This window comes from Tachysurus fulvidraco, chromosome 1, assembly GCF_022655615.1.
Source record: "Tachysurus fulvidraco isolate hzauxx_2018 chromosome 1, HZAU_PFXX_2.0, whole genome shotgun sequence".
NCBI classification, from domain to species: Eukaryota; Metazoa; Chordata; class Actinopteri; order Siluriformes; family Bagridae; genus Tachysurus; species Tachysurus fulvidraco.
The window spans coordinates 5,021,972-5,041,311 of NC_062518.1; the positions used below are offsets into that span (position 1 = coordinate 5,021,972).

At 37.6% G+C, this 19,340-nt stretch overlaps 1 protein-coding gene across 1 annotated transcript; it reads left to right on the top strand.

Annotated features, from left to right (window-relative positions):
- Positions 1–3,378: 3,378 nt before the first annotated feature.
- On the top strand, positions 3,379–8,625 carry irx6a (iroquois homeobox 6a). Its single transcript, XM_027137134.2, has 7 exons — positions 3,379–3,685; positions 4,363–4,623; positions 5,495–5,604; positions 5,715–6,010; positions 6,113–6,766; positions 7,107–7,221; positions 7,836–8,625. Exons 1-6 carry the CDS (start codon positions 3,620–3,622, stop codon positions 7,214–7,216), a joined length of 1,497 nt encoding a protein of 498 aa, XP_026992935.2. The 5' UTR covers positions 3,379–3,619; the 3' UTR covers positions 7,217–7,221; positions 7,836–8,625.
- Positions 8,626–19,340: the final 10,715 nt, after the last annotated feature.

Sequence of the window (19,340 nt, forward strand, 5' to 3'; positions counted from 1 at the left end):
AGATAACATCATCATTGCTCCTGAGGAGTGCAACTGAATTTAGCATTTTTTCCTGAATGATTATTGCCTTATTATACAGAGATGCAGAAGTTTTAATTCATGGCAAAGAGTCCAAGATAGAAAAATTCTAGAATTGGACGTGCTCTCTAGGTGGGAGGAATGGAACACTCCTTGTCGCCTGTCAGGGTTACACTAGCCAAGTGTAAATTCACCCTGTGTAGGAAAGGATTCATTCAGCAACTCCACATGTCTTGGAGGAAGCACAAATTAACACTGGTTGGTAGCAGTGCTGGCTGGTAGAGTTGACTTTTCTAGAAAATCAAGGAAAAATAAATAATAGCATTTTTTGTAATCATTTAATAGAAATCTTAGATTACACGAAGCACCATCACAAAATTCCTTGTGAAATGGCCATTACTACTGAAATTATTTATTACACATTGTTTCTAATGTAACTATGTGATTTTGAATTGCAGTCAGCATTGAATTGCTGTTAAGGTTTAAAAAAAAATATTCAACACCTTCTGCTGAATCAGATATGTATACAACAGCGCTGTGGAATAAATCAAATCAAATTAATGCATGTAAGTATATTTCCAGGGTCCTTTATGTTGGCCGCATAATTAGCTACCAGAACATGATAAAACTATGACAATTATTTATTACATTCTTGCAAAATTGTCCACTTTTAAACACTATTAACAATTAATAATACACCTTCAGGATCTGATTTCTATCTTAACTGAAAGTTCAAACCAAACCAAAAATTCCTACTGCAGCCTGGCTAGCTGTTAAAGGACAAGGGACACGTTGACGTCTGAGTTTAGACCGACTGGCTCCTTGGATCTAGTGAGTGTGAAAAATGATATGGGCGAATGAAGGAGCTGGTCAGCGCACCCTGCCTCTTCAATTAAAGCTGCTTTGAGTTTCATCCTACCCTCCTCGAACTGCTGCTTATACATAATGCATGAGTGGGTCCATATGCACTTGGGCTATCATGCACGCCCTTGTGAGAGGCTCGGGATCCTGTAAGCTATCCTGAAAGTGCATGAGAGAGCCTGACCTTCCTCTGCACTGTTTTCTTCGGCCTCGGGTGTGTCTCATGTTCTTGAGAGGCAAATAAATAGCCTAAATATGACTAAATGTATGTGGGCTTTTAATCAGTAGCTTTTCTTAGCTTGCTGAGATCAAATGCATGATGTCAAGATTTGTGTCATCTACCACGTACATAGACTAGATGATAGAATATAAAACACCAGAAGATCCTTCTACACAAGGATATAGGTTATAATATTGCACTTGTGAACAAGTTAGGCTAACTGGTACTCTATTGTGAATATGATAAAGTTTTGGAAATACAGTAGGTTCAGTGGAAACCATTTTTAGCAGTAGTATTAGTACATTAGTATACGCTAGAATTCATAAGTTACATTGTCGAATGTTAAAACGAATAAGATGACATTAGCACTGAAAAAACACTAAATTTAAACCTGACTTGGCAATATGTTGTTGTTGTTGTTGTTGTTGTTGTTGTTTTTAGTTTTTATGTGGGTTGCAAAGCAGACATTACATCCTTTATGATTAACTACGATTGCCTGTGTGTCTTTGGTTCAAGAGATCAAGTATTTTCCAGGCATGGCTGTAGCAAAAGGATTTTATTGTTTTGGTTTACTCTTTATTCTCAAAAGTTATGACAATAAAGCTGACTTAAGCAGCACGTTATCTATTGTAGTTTAACCTACAGCGTTTAAAGTGTGTTTTAAATTTTACTACAGTAAGTATGACACTGTGTGCCTTTATAGAGAAGTCTTGAACTCAGCCACACTCCTAGGCCACTAGCATGTGGTTTGGAACTTTATTCACATTGTTCATTCCGTGCCATGTTTTTGGTGTTTCCAGGTGGACCATGGCACTTTAAGTTGTTCATGGGCTATGTGCGCAGGTCATACTCTTGTTTTTCTTTGTGGCGTTATCTTATCGACACGGCTGCGCGATTTACTTGCGGCTCTTTGGCGCCACTCGAAGAGAAATCGCGTAATCACAGTGGGATCTGCGGCCAAAGAGCGCGCGGCCCTTGTAAAGCAGAAGCAGTGAAATATCCTCCTCATATTATCCGGAACAGTGATGAAATTCACACACACACACACACACACACACACACACACACACACACACACACACACACACACACACACACACACACACACACACACACACACAGAGGTTAAGATAAGGGGTGGGGTTGATGAAGGGAGTCTTAACGTCATTGTGCTTTTGCGTCATGCGTTACTCCAAAGGAAAAACGGTAACTGATTATCCAAGGTGATGAGAACGCGAGATTTCATAATGGCATTGTGATGGAATGAAGATATACTGAGGAGTTTCTGCATATAAAAACTGCAAATAAAACTTCATATGATTCTTCCCATAATTTAGAGTGAATTTCTCACATCTCGTTTCAAGTGCGCGAGCCATTAATTTAAAATACAATGCTTGTCACCTACTATTGCTATTCTATAATTGGACAAGAAATATTATATTTTCAGTTCTTTCCCCACTTTTGAACACCCCTTATAAGTCAGCAAGCTGTAGGAATTTCCCCATACCTGCGCATTTTGAGAACATAGCTCAGTTAGATGGAAATAGCCATCTGGTAATTGATGCGATTACGCATTTGTGCGTGATGATCGCGGAGGTCCCGAGCTCCACATCAATCACTACAGCACTGACCTGAAGGAGGCTTTCTCCTTTTTTTTCCCCCCGCGCATGCCCAATGGGAGCGCTCAGTCCCAAGAAGTTACGGTATACTGTAGCAATAAATAAATAAATAAATAAATAAATAAATAAATAAATAAATAAGATGGAACATGTATTGTTCCATGTCAGGTGTTTTATATATATATATGATACAGTGTATATATATATAATATATAATATATACAATATATATATATATATATATATATATATATATATATATATATATATATATATATATATACATATATATATATATATATATATATATTTGATACAGTGGCATTTATTTTTCTGAGTTTTTTCAGCCAAACTGATTTTATTCACATGGACGATCTGATGCCTTTATAGCTTCCTTTAAAGATTTAGAATGGTCTAATGCACAAAAAGGAGGACAGGGGGTGTGCAAAACACATCTCAGGAAAATCGCACTGTAGATGTGATTGGCAAACACATTATTCTATCCGAGCGTCCCGGGATTATCGTGACGTCACGCCGGTACCCTGCATGGATGAATGCTAAAGAACTATAGAGGCACAAAATAATGGCACAAGCAGAAGTCCATATCTTGCAAGTGTTACGTTATCCTATAAGCTTTCTTCTGCACTAGCAACAATATTTATTTCTTTTTTTTTTCCTTTCTTTTTTTTTTTTTTTTTTTGCACTTGATTAGGATTTACTCTTTGTTCCCTTAGGGGGATTATACAAACATATAAAACTAAGGGGCAGTCGTAAACAGACACAGTTCTTCTTAAGTACAGCTATCTATTATTGAGAGAAAGGCCGAGTGTGGAAATGCGCGCAAGACGGTGGATTTGAACCAGATTTGGCTTCAATCGATCAGCGGAGAAGAATATTGCTGATGTTAACCCAAGACGCAGCAATGTCTTTCTCTCAATTTGGATATCCTTACAATGCCACTTCTCAGGTAAGCAAAATGAGTTGTTTTTCTTAAGACTTAAAAAATGGCATACTTTCATATTCTATTTAGCTCACCTTCTGAGTACAATATAAGCACTTAATGACATGCACTTCAATAAGTTGCTTTCTGCAACATGTTCTGTATTGTGTAATATTAGGAACATTGCTCAATTTGAATTATGAATGAACTCACGTGTTGTTGTGGGGTGACAAAACCCTGTGTACATTACCTTTAAGGTGTAATTACAGAGAGACTCGGCTCCTCCCTTTACTCTATACTGTGTGTTAAATTGATGGAGCCTCCTCAACTTTTAACCGTGTGTGACTTCACGACTATAAACTTCTAAATGTCTTTTTGCACAGTAATTTATAACAGTTTTAAAATCCTTTTTAGTAGGTGCTCTCTAAAAACACGACTTTCATCAACTTTTAAACGCGTTATTAATTTTCGCCATTCCATTTAAGAACAGTTTTAAAACATTCACAGACGAAATATTGGAGAATTATACATTCATTTATTGTTATAATAATAATAATAATAATAATAATAATAATAATAATAATAATAATAATAATAATACATCTTACCTTACTTTACTTTTAAATTTAGCTAGAATATAGGTGTAAAGTGCCTATAACAACGCATAAAGAATAACGTCTCCTTCCGTGATTTTTTTCATGCAGTTTTTCGTGTCGTCAAAGCCCAGTACGACTTGCTACGATTCGATTTCCAGGTCGGTACCTGACGGTTCGAGCGCTCCCCAGGCCGCCGCAGCCGCCGCCGCCTCCTTTTGCTGTCCGCCCGCCTGTGAGAAGCGGCTGTCGGGAGCGCGCGCGGAGCTGACTGCAGCGCTCGGTGTGTACGGCTCACCGTACGCGCCGGCACACGCTTACGCCAACTACTTCCAGTACGGAGCGGATTCCTCTGCCATCTACTCCACACTGGTACGCCCCAAGCTCAAGCACAAAAACAAGGAGACAATGGCTCCACGATCGATCAAGCTTGTCCGTGCTCTATCGATCACTATTCGGTGTTTAGAACTTCAAACAGACCAACACTGAAGCAACAAATAAGAGGTTGTCTTCCAAAGGAACGTGGGATACTTTCTTTTAGTCAGTTAGATTTTAGATTATTGTGTAGGCTAATTAAGTAGACTGTAACCAATAGTCAAGTTGATAGTCACATAGAAGTGAATCTTAGTATGTTTTCTTTTGTTTGTTTTTGTTTGTTTAGCCAGTGACCAAATTCCAATTTTTACCTGCCGTCACACCTATAGGCTGGTAATGAACTCTTTCCAGCATTTATCTCGGTCCAGCCAGACTTCTATCCAGCATAACGGGTTTGTTTGTCACTATATAATTTGTTGGGCATCGACAAACAACTCAGTTACCTGATGCATTGGGTCAGATATGTTAAACATGTAGTGCACATTTACATATAGGGCTTCTCCAGAAACTACAGCTTTTGTATAAGTATATCTAGAATATCTCAGGATTAGAATGCAGGGTGTATAATGACAGAAACAAAAGTATCCAACTGTATTTGTATTGTTTTTGTGTTCTTTGTTCCTTTTATGTAGAAAGGGTATGTATTGTACCTTTTGGTGTAGTAAACTTTAAGATCTAATTGTATTCCTTTTAATTTATTTAGGTTAAATGATTCTAAAGTGCAAATAATGCCCCTTTGATGGCACCATGGCAGCAAGGAACAATAAAGTTCAATACCTTTATTTTTGAGCATATAAGGAAGTATGCTGTGTCCTGTACTTTATATTATCTGCACAACAACAACGTTCTTTATTTGGTCTATTGGTAGAATCCTCAGTATGAGATTAAGGAAAGCACAGCAAGTCTTCATGGTGGGATCAGCCAGCCCAATGCTTACTACCCATATGACCACTCACTGGGCCAGTATCAGTATGACAGGTAAGAATGTGACTAATTTCGAGATGTTCTATTCACTGAGATAAGATCTAATTTTTTTTTTATTGTGCAATAGTCTTTCGATTCAGAATTAATAAGCCCACATTTCTCAGGTATGGGACTGTCGATTTTAATGGCGCAGCCAGAAGGAAAAATGCCACACGTGAGACAACAAGCACACTCAAAACATGGCTTTACGAGCACCGTAAGAACCCGTATCCAACCAAGGGTGAGAAGATCATGCTGGCCATCATCACCAAGATGACCCTCACCCAGGTTTCCACCTGGTTTGCCAATGCCCGGAGAAGACTAAAGAAGGAGAACAAGATGACCTGGTCACCCAAAAATAAGGCTTTGGATGACAAGAAGGAGATTCTGGATAAGACAGACCAGGGCTCTGTCACTAAAGGTATCTAGTCTTTATATATTTTACAAGATACACAGATTTCATAACAATCCATAATATATATGCCTATCCTTTGTCTAAGAACCAATCATCATTCTTCTGTAGATGCTAAAGACTGCAAGGAGGATAGGGACATCCGTCTTAGTGACCTTGACAACCTAGATGATGAGGATGAGGACTGTGACAAGCTGGACAGTGACTGTGAGAAACCCAGCCAAGATATGGCATCACTCTCTGTGCCCTCCCTGCCCATCTCCAGCCCTCCAAAGAGAGACTGCAGCTCTGACCTTCCTTCCCCCACCAGCTTCTCTGTATTACCCTGCAAAGTGAAAGGTGTTATGGCACTCGTTCCTGACTTGGACACTTCAGACTTCAAACAGCAATCACAACAGCTTCCGGCTTTACATAATGCTTCTGTTTGTCCAATAACCCTTCCTCATTTCCAAGTACTGGATCAGAAGCCAAGGATTTGGTCCCTGGCCAGAACCGCTGCTTCTGGAATGATGCAGCATAGACAGGAATTACAAACTGAATGTCAGCTACAAGCTTCTCGAGTGCCATTGGTGGGAAGTGGTGTTCACTGTGCGGGTTCAAAGGGTCTCCATGACCCCACAAACTTGGAGAACTCTGAAAGCTTGTTTGAAGAAATGGCACCGGGGCTAAATAAGGTGTACAGTGCAGCCAACTACAGAGGCCTACAACTCCACTGTTCCTCATACCAGGCTGTGACAGACACCTATCAGTACTCCACTGTGGAAGGTAGAGAATCTTGGATCATTTAGCACTCTTCATGGAGAGATATACAATTACAAGCTGATTATCTACCTAATAGTCATTTGTACAAGTACAAAGAATATTAAAGATACAAAAGATCTACCCTTGAGCATACCACCCCAGTGACAAGAAAATGTACGGCAAATGTATTTTTGTCACATCTTGACAGAACATCTTGTAAGAACAGCACTATTATGGATAATGGCTTGAAAAATCAATTAAAATAGCAATTTTTGTGAACCAAATTCACCCTTGCTTTAAGGACTGGCCATTTGTCCAGTGCTTGCACTGTACAGATTGTGGATGTGTCCTGTGTGTTTTGTAGGATTCTGCAGTGGAGGAAAGTCTGACACAGAGTCCTCTGAGATTAGTGAGGCATGTCTAATGCTGCAGGATGCCAAGACGACCGCTTTCAGACCTGTGATGAAGAGGTGAGGCAGGTGAGCCCTTTGATGATGCACACACACACACACACACACACACACACACACACACACACACACACACACACACACACACACACACACACACACACACACGCACACACACCTGAACATTTTACCTTACTATACTTGTGAGGACTTTTCTTCTGTTGATACCATCACATACACTTAATCTTTGTAACTGAATGGAAGCTTTTTTGCTCATTTTAATATGTATTTTTCACTCAAGGTGATCATCAAAAGTTCAAAACTGCCAACGATTCCTTTCATGTTTTACTAAAAGGCTTTCTGTCAAACTGAACATAGTTCTATTAACATACATATTTTAAATCCACTCATGTGCGATTACAACTCCTTACTCCTAGTCAACAAACACATTGAGACTAATAGCATTACAAGCCATAGGATATACGCAAATAGATGACATGCAGATCTAGGAGCAATAACTGGATCACATATAAAAGTTAACAATAATGATAGGATGCCTTATGATTATATATATATATATATATATATATATATATATATATATATATATATATATATATATATATATATATATATATATATATATATATAAACTTTAAGTGTATTGTGCTTCATGTCCGTAGGCTGACCGAAGCGCTGTCCTTAAGCACCGGCACGGTTCTGTAACTTTATTTATTCACTGTGGACCCGAAATGATGATGGTGATGAAGAGAAATGTGCGTAACCGACCGGAACTCGCCATGTACGCGCGACCAGCCAACCAGCGGAGGTAGCCAGCATTTTGCACAATATGATTCTTGACGGTGTTAATAACTTTATGCAATGTTTAAAAAAAATGCAACTGTTATAAACAAACAAAACAACAAAAAAATCTGTGTGTTCTGATGTCCGCACCGGCAATCGTAGCTTAGTGTTCTTATGTATTTATTATATTATTTAGTATTTAATATCACCAGCTATTTATTTCGCACCATGCGTCTCCTCTGTGTTTGGTTGTGAACTTTATTTCTTGTTCTCGGTGTTTACTTGTTTTTTGTTTTTTTTTCTTCTTCTTCTTCTTCTTTTTTGATGAAATGTGTAGCTTATTGTTGGTCTTTTTTAATTTAATTTTGGAAAAGGAATATAGAAGCTTAAAGAGTGCCCTATATTCTCGGGAATATATAACAGCATTAATGATGACTTTGACCAATCAGTATTCCATTTGTAAGCTATTTTATACGAATGCATTTTCCCACAAGTATGTCATTTCTGTGTTATGATTTCCTTGCTTACTAATGGGCTGATTAAACCTTTAAAACATTTCAAACTTTTCACTTGATTCACGTTTTTGGAAGGTTAATACTAAGCAGGGTATCTGTCCCTTGTTTTCAGAATTTCATCTGAAACACTGAACACTTCATTTTCAGGCACAAGTATATCTGAATGCAGTTGTGCACCATAGATGTCAAAGAGTCATCTGCAGTCATGTGGAAAGCTCAGTGCTGTTGAATGACCTTAAATTTCTAAGTGTGAAATACAATCTGGCTACAAAATGTATTTGTAAAAAGCTGGATTTGGACCTACTGTATATAGACACTGTAAGTGTTCTGCTCCCTGGATGTTCCTTGTCGCTGGTGTAATGATATCAAAGTTACTGCCATCCTTTGCACCTTTAACCATGTACAGTATCGGTTACCTGTAAAAGTGCATGTACTATCCCTTTAATTATCTTTTGTATTAAAGCGTGATGGATACATCAGAGACCCTCGTTAAAGTCAATTATATTCCTTAAAATATTTTAATGTACAAAAGGTATACAATTGATGTTACCACCCTAGTGATATGGACACCTTTATTTCTGAGAACGTAGACCTACAGTATATACGGATGCAGTGCTACAGGCTATTTTGGGGGATCTTCAATAGCTTCTTTATAAAAGGTAAGACTTCAGCTTCCTAAAATAATTCTCGTATGGAACAATTCTGAAAGCGTACCCATAGGGAGCAAATAATCTTTGTTGTTGTTTTTATTGTTGTTGTTGTTGTTGTTTTTCTCTTTACAGTGTAAGTTTTGGTGTTATTTCATAACAGTAGCCAAGATTTTATATAAAAGGATGTCTGGATGCAGTTATACTGTAAACGCCCCAGAATGAGTTACTGGCCTGGAAAAGACAGCAAAATAAAAAAGACAAAGGATTAAATTGTATTTCATACGGTATTAGTATGAGTCTTAAAGCATGTGATAAACGCGTTAGCTGGATTCATAAGCGCTGTAGTCCGTTTGAGATATAAAAAGTATATTCTGACTTTATCAGACATATTTAATAAATACGTTACAGTCAAGCTCCTGTTTGTCATTTGCTACCTGACAGAACAAATAAATTATAGACTACTGCAGTGCGACTCAAAAAGGACCTGTTTATTAGATGATTGTTTGTATCAGGTGTAAAATAAATAAATAAATAAAAATAGATAGATAGATAGATAGATAGATAGATAGATAGATAGATAGATAGATAGATAGATAGATAGATAGATAGATAGATAGATAGATAGATAGATAGAAGTGCAAAGAGAAGCAATTGTGCAAATAGACAAGTGCAGACAAATATGTACATACTTTATATATACGTGTATATATTTATTATTTCTTGTAGTATATTATATGTAAAGAAATGTACAGTGAATAAATATAATGCAAACATACTGGCATCTACTAAGCATGGGAATTATATATTTGTACACTGGATTAGTGATTATGAATATTGGAAAACAGCCTTGGCTATTTTAAGAAGAATTTAAAAACAGTATTATATATTTAAAATAAAAACCGAAAGTAAAAACTGGTCGGAATCATTAAGCTATGTAAAGGTATCGCGCTTAGGGTGTTTTTCTCTGCATTTTATTTTATTATTAAAGGTCAGAGAAGCTTGATTTAAGATGATCTCCAGTTCCATGCAATATGTCTAAATATAATCTATACATAATCTCTCTGGGTCGTATTCAGAACAGTGTTTTGATTAAGGGACAGTCGGAGTTGGACATGGTCCATAATGACATGGAAAAGAATTTAAGAGCCGGGTATTAATGTTTAATGAAAAACGGACTGCGCCTGATTTGCGAATTCAGAAGATCTGATATTGCAGAGTCACTTTTGATTTATCCTCGACCTGAATCTCCCAAAGGAAATGCATGTAATACTCGTAACACACATTTACATAGTAAATAGGCTAGTAAAGTACAATTAAGCAATATTAAACAACGCAAAGACAAACTGCTGGGCCTGTGTATCCTCTATTTCATAACCTGTGTAGGGCTCATAAACAGGGTTTAACAGACCTACAGTTGTTTTTTTTTTAGAGAAGGCTATATGAAATATTAAAGAGGGAGCTAATTAAAAATGAGGATGTAGAGCAAAGCTGCCAAACCTGATTGAAGGTAGTGATGCATGCGCAGAGGGATTAAAGCAGCAAAAACGGCATCGGGCTCAAGCAATCACTAATAGAGCAATTAAGAGCCTGTCTTACATCGGCTTAACAGCACCTTAAAACAGGGCACGAGAGAGAGAGGAGTCAGTTTAAACAGTGTATGTCCCTGGGCTTATAAATAGTCTAATAAAGTCTAGGTTATATTATTGTTACGGTTGTTGTTACTACTACTACTACTACTACTACTACTACTACTACTACTACTACTACTACTACTACTACTACTACTACCAATAATAATAATAATAATAATAATAATAATAATAATAATAATAGTTTTATGTATCTATTTATTGTTTCCTCCACTGAATGTACATAATGTAGGGTGAGCATTATGTGTTAATCATAACATGAGTAAGAAGAAGGAGAAGAAGAAGAAGGAGAAGAAGAAAAAAAATAGAATGCTTAATAGGCTTTTTTAACATCCATGCTAAAAAAAGACGTCATTAATAAGACCTCAGGGAGTAATGCAATTTACATCTTCTCTATTTACAACTTTATATATATATATATATATATATATATATATATATATATATATATATATATATATATATATATATATATATATATATATATATATATATATATATTATTTCTTGTAGTATATTATATGCATGTCTTATGTCTTGTAGTCCACTGAAGGCCTTGTAGGCCTGTATGGATGCTCAGAGGATCTAATTGAGCCAATCCTTTTCCTGGAGCACACTTTTTCCAGCACATTTTAGTGTGTTTTCTGCTCTAAACCTGCACTTAATCAAACAAGGGCTATTAGCTAATTTGCTCAATCAAGTGTGATAGAAGAGTAAAATACTCAGGACAAAAGAACCCAGGAGCAGAAAGCCGATATAAAGCTACAACATCTGAGGACCGAAACAGGTTTTGAGCCTTCTAACTGACATACATTTTTTTACCTTAACTTTGAATTCTATTTCCATAGAAGAGTACACCATGTACTTCTCAATATTGATTTTTTGTAACCTCAATTAGACTATTAAATTGCAAATGTAAATCATTACCAAATCATGTACTAATGTGTATTAGTTTGCATATTTACAAGCCAGAGTAGTTTGCATATCAAGGCATGGTGTTGTCTGTAAGATCCACTGTCTTTAAGTTTTGCAAATGATATTGTTAGGCTAAAAAGAAACCCATTTTATTCTCACTGCCCCTGAAAAGCTGTGCCTTTAGCACAGTATTCTTATCTTGTACACCTGCTGTTCAAATGCAAATCTGCATAGACCATGCTTTTATAGACATATAAATTATTATAATAAATAAACTATTATTAATATAGTTCTATTGTATGGCATTTGTATTTCTCATATAATTATTATTTACACTAATGTTCCCTTCAGACTGTGTTTTCAGTGATGAATCTGCATATGGATGAATAGACAGCAACCCATTTATGATGTGTCAAACGTCAGTGAAATTCTGACCACAGAAAAGTAGGTTATGAGAGGTTTATTCCTCGTCTACCTCACATTTGTTTCTATCTGTTTGCTTATTAAGCATACCGCCACTTTATATAACCCAGTAACTGATTTGGACATGGCCAAATAATAAGGTCTGTAATCTCATCTCTTGCAAGACTTTGCCAAAAGATCTGCACAAAGAGGCCTGGTGGAAGGTACCATTTGATTTGCACAAAATAGAGTACTTGTCAGAAAAGGTCTCTATGAGGATGGCTCTGGGTTCAAATGTTGATGAGTGGGACAAGCAGCACAGTTCATTACGTTTTGTCAAAGGGTGCAATGAAAAGTGAGCAAGGCTTTGTTCCTGTGCATGTCTCCCTCTGTGGAATTCTGGCTCTCTGATGTCGTTACCAATGTCTGCGCTAATGAGTTTTGTCAAAGATAATTACGGGCTGTTGGATGAAAAGGTGTCTTTGTGCGGTCCGCTTGTGGACGGTGCATCTCTGACCTTCCCTGTGCACTTTTGGTGACCGGTTCCTGATGCCGAGCTTAAAAGTGGTGGGCATAAAAACAACAATGTCCTGGATGCTCTCAGTTTAGTCCCACAACTCACCGACAACTTAGTTTGGCACAAAAATGGAAAAGAATTGAATTTGGAGCAAACCCCTAGTTTTTAAATGAGTCTATATTCAGACATTCATTCTTTCCTCTCACAAAAAAACACTTTACTGTAGCTTTCTTTAGTCGAAAAAAGTACTCCAAATCTTTTCATCTATGATGTCCTTGTACTGTTCTTTAAAACAGACTCATTTGAAAACATTTAAAACCCCTCAAACCTTAACAAGTTTAAGATGTTTGCATAGAACCATCATCCCTGCTAATGCCACAAGGACATGATGTACCTTTGAATGATTTACTTATGATCATGTTAAATGATTCAAATGAATCATTTACATGTGAGCAACACTTTAGGGTACAGGGTTGTGATCTTAATGTGGTTATTAGAGAAATAAGAATGCAAGATCTAACTTTTGTTGTTATTATATAAAACTAAATCATTTCAATCATTTCATGTTTAGTGCTGAGTGAAGGTCGAACAAAACCTTTTATTTCTATAACCGACTGTGGAGATTAGACTTTCTCTTGAAATATACACACAAGCAAATTTATTTATTTATTTATTTAAACACAGATACCGTTTACTGTGTGTTTTTTTTTTTTACCTTTCCCATTACTTTACATACTGTACATGTGTATGACAAATGGGGACACGTGTGTGTGTGTGTGTGTGTGTGTGTGTGTGTGTGTGTGTGTGTGTGTGTGTGTGTGTGTGTGTGTGTGTGTGAGAGAGAGAGAGAGTAAAAAATGGCAGCCGATTTCATTTTAATGCTGCTTTCATAATCCATCCAACATTCAATCTATTAATTTAATCTCTCCCTCTCCTTCTGATTTTCTTCCTCTTGTTCACCCCCACCATTTGTTTGGGGTTTAATCCTCGATTGGGTTTTACCCCCATTTCACTCATTGACACAACTGCACACAACCGCCTTGTACTCCATGACACCTCAATATGTAAGCTAATAGCATTCTTGTAATTATCTTCATAATTATTACTATTGTGAGAAACATTCGTATGGTCTTGGATAGAAAAGAGAAAACATTTAAAAAAATATAAAAATTACACTGCTTATATGAGTAGCTGGAAATAAACTTGTGTAAAACCTGATGATTAGACTCATGAGATATGCATGTGGATTTTAAACTTAATGTTAAAAATGTATTTTTAATTTTTTTTATTGCTTTTCACTTTGAACTTAAGTCCTTGCCCATGATTAGTTTATGCTGATATTATTTTTTCCCAATACAGTGACATGTGGATTTATTTTTCATGTGAATTCATATAGATTTATTTGCATGTATAATAGTTTTCCCCAAAATGTGATTATACATTACTCACAATCACATGTGAAATGTATGCCATCCCACAGAGAAGAAAAAATCAAAGCTTTTTACAAGCCCAGTGTTTTCAAACAGAAAGCAAGAATATGAACAATTCTGTGTACATTTATATCCAACTTCCTTTTCTCTTGCTATAATAATGCAGAATGTCTTAAATTCTTCCATGCCAGGCTTTTCAGCACCATCAACAATCCTGAGCATTAAATACCAGAGATTAGAATGTGTATGACAGTGTTTATTCGCTATCTCCATCAGGTTATGATCCATCATCACCTCTGATAATTCTGGAAGAGTGTGTGTAGGAGGCAAAATTTCACAAGGTGCATGCCTTCATATCATTGGTGGTTTTCCTAGCCTTAGTAGCATTTGTAGACTTTAGTATAATTCATATTTCAACATTATCACTCTGATATGATATGAGGAGGAAGATCGTGACATGGTAGATGGGAAACAAACCTCAAAAAAAAAAAAAAACCTGCTGTGACTTTCAGCTTTTATGGGCATTTCTGTGCTCACAGGTGGAATGGGGCGTTATGAGGCATTACCGTAGTTCCATGCCAATTAACACATGCCAGTGGAACCGTGTGTGCCAGAACAGTGCGAGTATCAAAGCAGGGCCGTCCCAACATGCCCACCCCACACATTACAACCTATACAGACATACAGCAAGCTCCAGCAGACCTGAAGGGGTTCGACACACAGACCACACATCGTCATAGCTCAATCTGAGCCATAAAGCACAGCTATTACGTGTGTGTGGGATTTTCGGCCTGTTAAAGAAAAGAACGGCCCTCTGGGAATGACAGAGCATCATAATTACACATTTTATTGAGCATTTCGTTCCAGCTAGGACCGATTCTGTTCCTAAGCATTTCCATTTGCCCTCTCTTTCATGTGGGGAAACCTCGAAGCGCTGCGGCTTGCCCGTTTCAAAGGTGGGCCTGACAAATATTTACAGCCTGACATGAAGTCATGTCTAATCAGCACTCGTGCACCAGGTTTCAGAGGAATCTGTTCTTGGCATGCGCTTATCTTGTACATAATAAATGATCCTTGCAGAAAGACATAGAGCCTTGAAGAGGCTGCCCAAAAATAATAAGTGACACATCTCTGTGGAATTACTTATAATGGAGGAAAGGTAATGTAACACACACTGACAAAATGGTGGAAGTAAATGGGGACTTCCCCCTGCTGGATACATGAAGAACTGCAGCTAGTGTTTTTTTTTTTTTTTTAATAATAAATAATAAATATTTTCATTGAGAATTCACAGAGAAGTAAAAAAAAAAAAAAAATCAGGTGACATCCATATTTTTAGGGTGTAAAGACACAGGAAGATACTAAACTAAAAAAAAAAAAAAAACAGGTGACATCCATATTTTAGGGTGTAAAGACACAGGAAGATACTAAACTAAAAAAAAAAAAAAAAACAGAACAGAAGGACAGAAAAAATATAAAAGTCAAGCAACAAAATGAAGGTGTGAAAGAGAAAATGTAATGTAAAATGTAAAATATGATGTGAACGGCATTAATAAAATGTTCGGCCCAAAATATAACTGCCTTTCTATCAAAATAAGTCAAATGTAATTGCCTTTCTAGGTTTCACCCGTTTGCAGCCTGTCCTGTTCCTAATGTCCCCATGTGCTTAAATCCAATGGGTCTGAAATGCAGATTTATGACAGTAATATGTTCTTTTCCATGCTTTAACAATTCATACAGCCGTATAGCTGGCCCGCATTACCCAAAACACACTTTTCCCTCTTGTATTAGGAGCTATGGGGATAGCAGACCTTAAAAATGAGAGCCATAAATCACACTTGCCAACTATTATTCCATTAACAGAAGCATGGTTCTGTCATTTGGGGCATGCTAATAGTCCACGGATGATGACTGTGACTGTTAACAACGCCAAAGCTGAGTGAAGAAAGAGCCACGGCTTCATTTGTGCCATGGATCAGAGAGACAATTCACTTGTTTGGTGGTCCAGGGGCCTTGTCCTTTTCCTCCCCCTCCTCTTTCTCATCTGTTCTACATTTCCCCTCTTTTGCTTTCCCTCCTCCACAATTGAGTTTCTAAATCCTGCCTCTTTGTGGTCATCCGCTGAGCCCCCACGACAAACTGGTGGCACATTTTCACAATCTACAGGCCTCAGGATACCAGGATACCATGGCAGAACATATTAAATTTGTTACCAATTTTAAATCTTGGCCGCAGTTCGTGCCGTCGGCTCGCAGGAGGCCGAGGGTTCGAGTCGGGCGCGACCGCAACCACAATACAAACAAAGAGCAAGGAAGAGCAGCTACTTGTGTTCACTTTCCTCTGGAAATGTTTAGAGAAAAGACTTGGCAAAAATAACTCTGCATAATGGCATTAGCATGAAACCAGATCCCTGCCTCAGAGTGTGTGTGTTGCACTCATGATCCAGTGAGACAATACAGAGTACTTTTTACTTAACAGTGAAGCTCAGTCGAGACAAAACAGAAGAATGAGTCAGTTTTTCAAAATCAGAGGTCGTCTGCTTTCATCTTTTATAAGGTACAGGTGTGGGAAAGATACTTGTGCACTTTGATCTGGGTCATTTTCATCGTCAGACGGACTGTGCGGTGGAAAAACTACACAGACGTTTGAGAGCTGTTGCACAAAGTAAGATGGATCTGTTAATGAAAAGTTTAGACATTTAATATGGAATTATGAAAAAAAAAATATAAATGGAAATGATAAAATTCTGGACTTGAGAAATGTGTACAAATTCAAAAGAGCAAAATGTTTCTTAGCTTTATGAAAATATATTGTAACAGCCACTAATCCCAGGCACAACATAGACACAACCGTGTACAGTATGTATCCAAATTATTGACTTGGTCAGACCAGTGTGTGTGTGTGTGTGTGTGTGTGTGTGTGTGTGTGTGTGTGTGTGTGTGTGTGTGTGTGTGTGTGTGTGTGTGTGTGTGTGTGTGTGTGTGTGTGTGTGTGTGTGAGCAAGCACTAGTGTGACAGCATGTCCTGGAAGCACATTTTGATGGTTAATTGTTTCTCCTCCCTCCAGTCAGGCCCTGATGGAGTGTCTTCAGCCATGTTGGCTGTGTGGCAGGGCCATGAGTGCAGCTGTCACTGGTGGAACTGCACTGACCTCTAGAGACTGATCTCTCCAGGTGCAACACACAGTCTACACACACACACACACACACACACACACACACACACACACACACACACACACACACACACACACACATGCATGCATACTGTCTCAGTAGACAGCTCAAGCACCGGTGTGACAGTGGGAGATCAGTCACAGGCTTGGTTAAAGTTAACAACACTTCTGCTTAACCCATTTTCCCTACACACACACACACACACACACACACACACACACACACACACACACACACACACACACACACACACACACACACACACACACACACACACACAGTTCTCCATAATGTCCATACATTGAGTTGTTCTCTCAAAAGCCTATTTTATCCCTTGATGCTAAGATAAAAAGTAGCTTACTGAGCACCGGAGAAATTACAAAGCCTTCCGTGTTACAGCTTTACCTCTGCCTGTTAACACAACAGGTAACACTAGTGACTCCTTCAGAAAAGTCCCATATCAACAATTACACTTTTTTGCTATACAAGTGTATAGTTTGACAGCTGTGAGAAGTGTATAGAAATAAAAAACGATTAAAATAAGATCATTAATATAAACCTTACAACTGAAAATATTGTCAGGTATACGCGCACACACACACACACACACACACACACACACACACACACACACACACACACACACGAACACACACACACACACACGCACACAAGCAAAGTTGCGACCACCCTGGAGTGTCTGTGCACCCAGTCTCACCCCTGCACTGAGCCTCGCCTGGTCTTAATGTGTTTAGCAAACACTCATCTATTCTCTTCTGCACCATAACACTGAACACAATCTGTTTTTGCTTCATTATAGCCCAGTTCATCCACAGTTCACACAGCTCGGTTTGTGTATATGAACGTAAACGTGTGTGTATGTGCCGTATGTGTGAATTTATAATTCTGACTCTAGCCCTGACATTACTGGATGTGAAACTTCCAGTAAAACAGAGTGTTGTAAAAATGGATGTAAGATAGTTTTCTCAAGATGGGACTAATAAAAACGCATAACCTCTAAGTCGTAATAAGTTTGTCATATTCTTTTCTGTTTCCTTTTAAGCCTTTTAAGAACAGTCGTAGATCTCTCGTTCTTGTAACTACATACATCTCTAATTAGTTTTACTGTAGTTAATTAAAGTGTGGTGTCGTTATATAGTCATGCCTTTAAGTGTAAATTTAATGAACACTTTATAACATTATGAGTTGCAAAATATATTCGAAATTTTTTTTTTTCTGTGACTAAAGAATATTTTAACAGCTGGAGTTAAAGTGAGACCGAAGGAAAAGAATATTCATATTAACAAAAAACACACAGAATGAAAGCATTATTTCAAGATAAAGAATAAGAAGAATGCAAAATAATTCAAAAATATAAAATACATTACGTTTGCTGTGTCGTGTTCTGTTTTTATTTTTTAAACACATACTTTTGTACAGATGTTAAAGTACACTTTATCTCATTCAGAATTTAAACCCCTCATGAGTTATATTTTGCTGTTGCTGTTATCATCATCATCATCAGCATCATCAGCATCATCAGCATCATTGTCATTTATGACCTGCAATAAAAACATAATGAAAAGCTGAAGCAATAAATATATGTGTGTGAGGCAGGGCCATGAAGCACTACTCCCCAGAGATAACATAATAAAATAAATAGAAGTAAAGATGTCACTGAAATAACGCTGCACGCTTTTAGCACTGTTTAAAGCATTTTTCAGGCAGAGGCTTTCCTTCAGTGTAGGTAATACGTCTCAGTGACGATATCCAGAGAGCTGGCGTGTTAACACACTTTCACAGACTATGTAGCACATTTCAATCCACCCCCCACCCACCCCACAGTATAGACAAACAGATTTTAGACAATCAGATACTTTGTGTGTGTGTGTGTGTGTGTGTGTGTGTGTGTGTGTGTGTGTGTGTGTGTGTGTGTGTGTGTGTGTGTGTGTGTGTGTGTGTATGTGTAAACATGGAGATGCACAGATGCCCTGTGCCATAAGGCAGTAAGACTCATTAGGCTAGTGTCTAATGCATGAATCAAAGGGGAGAAGAAGGAAACGATCAATCTAACTAATGGGAATCCCAGGTGAGGAATGTGGGCAGAGCTGGTCCAGCTGTACCCTCTCT

Excerpts from the sequence above, each read along its gene's own strand:
- irx6a (XM_027137134.2), top strand. The coding sequence starts at position 3,620 with ATGTTAACCCAAGACGCAGCAATGTCTTTCTCTCAATTTGGATATCCT. Across the intron at positions 5,605-5,714 it reads GGCCAGTATCAGTATGACAG|GTATGGGACTGTCGATTTTA; the intron begins GTAAGAATGTGA and ends CACATTTCTCAG. Across the intron at positions 6,767-7,106 it reads TCAGTACTCCACTGTGGAAG|GATTCTGCAGTGGAGGAAAG; the intron begins GTAGAGAATCTT and ends TGTGTTTTGTAG.